This window comes from Beta vulgaris, chromosome 2 (assembly GCF_026745355.1).
Source record: "Beta vulgaris subsp. vulgaris cultivar EL10 chromosome 2, EL10.2, whole genome shotgun sequence".
Taxonomy (NCBI): Eukaryota; Viridiplantae; Streptophyta; class Magnoliopsida; order Caryophyllales; family Amaranthaceae; genus Beta; species Beta vulgaris.
Window position 1 is genome coordinate 46345949 of NC_079203.1, and position 3233 is coordinate 46349181.

At 40.3% G+C, this 3233-nt stretch overlaps 1 protein-coding gene across 1 annotated transcript; it reads left to right on the forward strand.

Moving 5' to 3' along the window:
* The first annotated feature begins 1055 nt into the window (after positions 1-1055).
* On the forward strand, positions 1056-1730 carry LOC125494911 (uncharacterized). Its single transcript, XM_048638800.1, has one exon. The coding sequence runs from the start codon at positions 1056-1058 to the stop codon at positions 1728-1730; it is 675 nt and encodes a 224-aa protein (XP_048494757.1).
* The last annotated feature ends 1503 nt before the right edge of the window (positions 1731-3233 follow it).

The window sequence follows — 3233 nt, forward strand, 5'->3', positions numbered from 1 at the left end:
TAAACGAAAAGAGGGAAGATATTTAAGAAACGGAGGGAGTAGATAGCCTGTAGCAATAAACAACTTTTATGGGAGAATGTGACAATGTTGCAGACTTGCAGTTTCATAAGAGCCAAATTCATGCATGTAGAAAGAAGATTTTGTCAACCCTTGATTTGAACTTCCAAAGCAGCATCAATCTACGTACTCTCATTAACAATTGTCAATAAGGATATGAGTTAGATCAAGTGGGTAGAGTGCTCCCCCTGGCTCCTGAGGTCAGGGTTCGATCCTTACCCCCAGCATCATGTTGGGGTATTTCCTTAGCATAATATGCATGCGTTACCAACCAATGTGTTGGTGTTTCCTACAGGCTAGTAGCCTTGTAGGGGTAGTCTTTGGGCTGACTTAATTTCCTAATAAAAAAAATTAACAATTGTCACTAATCATCCATTAACCGTTTACAGGCTCAAGAGAAACTTGTGTTAACAAAAATCATCATTATAGGGTTGACTACTCCTTCAATTAAACATGTTAATATGACGCAATGTCTTACTAGTTACTACGGTTATTGTTGAGGTTTCCAATATGAATATGATACAACATATTTAACACAACTGTTAAATGAATTTATGATTTTGATGTACAAAACAGACTTAAAATCTCAAAAAAGAAAGTTGATATAAAACATGACATAAATCAATCACGAAAAAAGTGAGTCAGTGCATGAATATCTTGACATGCTTAACAAAATGGATCAGCACGACATGTCTTATTAAATGGGTCGTGTCAATGTTATGTGTTTTCTAACCTCTTTACATATGACACGAACCTGAACACAATATAACATAAACGTTCGCCAACCTAAATGTGGTCGCTTAAACAAAACTAGCAAAATTCAAGATATTTCACATTGACTAGCTAATATATGCACTAATACACTCCATATTCATCTAAACTCATAAAATACGAATTTGTATCGATTTAAAGCCAAATAACAAGGACCCTAATTTGTTTCCTCATCTAACAAATAGTAATATCTTAAATACTAATATCTTACATTCTAATATGTATTTATGATACAAACAATATGGCGGCTGTCGCCGCTGAGATTAATCCCTAATGCTGATGGGGAGGGGTCTTTCACTGAGTGGGTCGCTGAGCTATTGACGAAAGTAAAGGATGAGAGGTGGTGGGCGCTGTTCTGGTGTGTGGCCTGGGGTGTATGGTTTCGACGGAATGTGTGGGTTTTTGAAAATCGCAGAGTAGAGCTCGCAGGGGTGGTTGACAAAGCAGTTAGATTGACCTGTGAATATGAGTTGGCGATGGAGGTTCACAAGCCAATTCTTTCGGGAGTAGCAGCTGGTGCAAAGGTGTGGGAAGCTCCTGCAGTGGGGAGTCTAAAAATAAATTCAGATGCGGCTATGTTCGATGATGGAAAAGTGGGGATTGGTGGAGTGGTCCGTGATGCTGAAGGTGATGTTCTGATGGCTACATGTGTGGTTATGGAAGGAGGAGTGGAGGTGGACATAGCTGAAGGTCTTGCATCCCGCCATTCATTACAAGTAGCGCTGGATGCCGGATTCCGATGTGTGATCTTGGAAAGTGATAATTTGAAGCTTATCTCTCACCTCATCTCTGGGAAAGAAGAGAATACCAGTTTTGGTTTTATCATTTCAGATATATTATGGCTTAGCATGTCTTGTTTGTCTATTTCTTTTTCTCATGTATGTAGGGAGGGAATAGAGTAGCGCATAGACTTGCTCATCTAAGCAAGAATTTTAATGAAATGCGGGTGTGGCTTGAAGAAGTTCCATATGAGGCTCTGGCTGATGTAAACTCTGATTTGATCTCTTTAATGAAATGGTTTGGTGTGTGCGTTTCCCGTCAAAAAAAAAAAGTATCTATTTATAATACAATGTTGTCGTTCCATGATTAATGATGCAAGTTGGAAGGTGGAAGTGGCTCATGTCTTTCGAGAATGCAATTGTGCTGTGGAGTGACTTTTATTCTTAGACCTTAGAGGAATCTCCATTATTTCTTCGTCATATTTAAGATGAGGATATTAGAGGCACAACCATGCCATGTTCCATTCCTCTTCAATTGTTTATCATTTAGTTTTTCTTTTTTGGAATTGTATGCCTCTTTCGCAAAGAAAAAAAAAAGAGAAATCAATTTATAATACACGCTTTAGCCAGCATGACACACTCAAATTACACAATTTAATTAAGGAACAAAAAGGTAGTGACTATCAACTTAAAAAGTGTAAAACATACAATGGCGATTCTTATCTGAATTGCGAGAATAACTGACTAAGCCGTGCGTGCCATAAGAGGTCATTCTCCAAACGGGACAGGGCCAAGCCTTTAGGTTGTTTAAGTAAGTTGGGTGACAGATCGGCCATAGGAGTACTCCGGGAAAACCAGGGCAACAAATGTCGAGCATACGACGATGCCGCCCGTTTTCATTTCGTGGAAGTCCCCGGCAGAGGAAAGGGCTGTAGGTGATAGCGCATTCTGCTTCTTATCCTAGAGAGGGGCGCTGAAATCGTTCCTATTGGATCGTGCGCGGCAGCTGGTATAGATGAAGAAAGGCGGGCCGCTTGAAGGGGACGCCTATTCTCTTAATAGGCGGCAAAGCGGAATAGAAAAGGGGCCGAGCTGACTGATGAGTGATTAGCCTTTCGAAAAAGGCTAAACTCTCATGTGGAGCTAACATGGCTGGCTACATACAAGTATAGCCAAATCAAGATGAAACAGGGCGGACGGTTAGAGGCCGCAGCGGGACTACCATAGGAAAGCCCGCCCCCGCGAGCTAACATAGAAATATATTCCCGGATAGCAGTAGTCTCTATGTGAATCTCTTCTCGACCAGCCGAATTGGGCTGGGAATGGCTCAGCCCACATGCATCATTTGATGAAAGCACTCCTGTCGCCTCCGATGATTGCTTTGTCAACCACGCTTTCCTTCCCTCAAAATAAGACTCTTCACGCGACACTGTTCAAATATCCCCCGCCTCTCCTGCACGGATGATGGGAATAACAAAGCAGCGATTGGTGCTTCTTTTGGGGGTTCAACCAGCCTTAAACCGATAAAAATACCAAACTTATCTAACAAATAAAAACTATGTTTTGTTGAAGAAAGTAATTTTATTGGTTGAAACTAATCTAGATTAGGAGTAATTATTAATTTTAGTGCAAATATCAAAATGTCGTCATTATATATACTCAAAGAAAATAGTGTAACAAAAATTT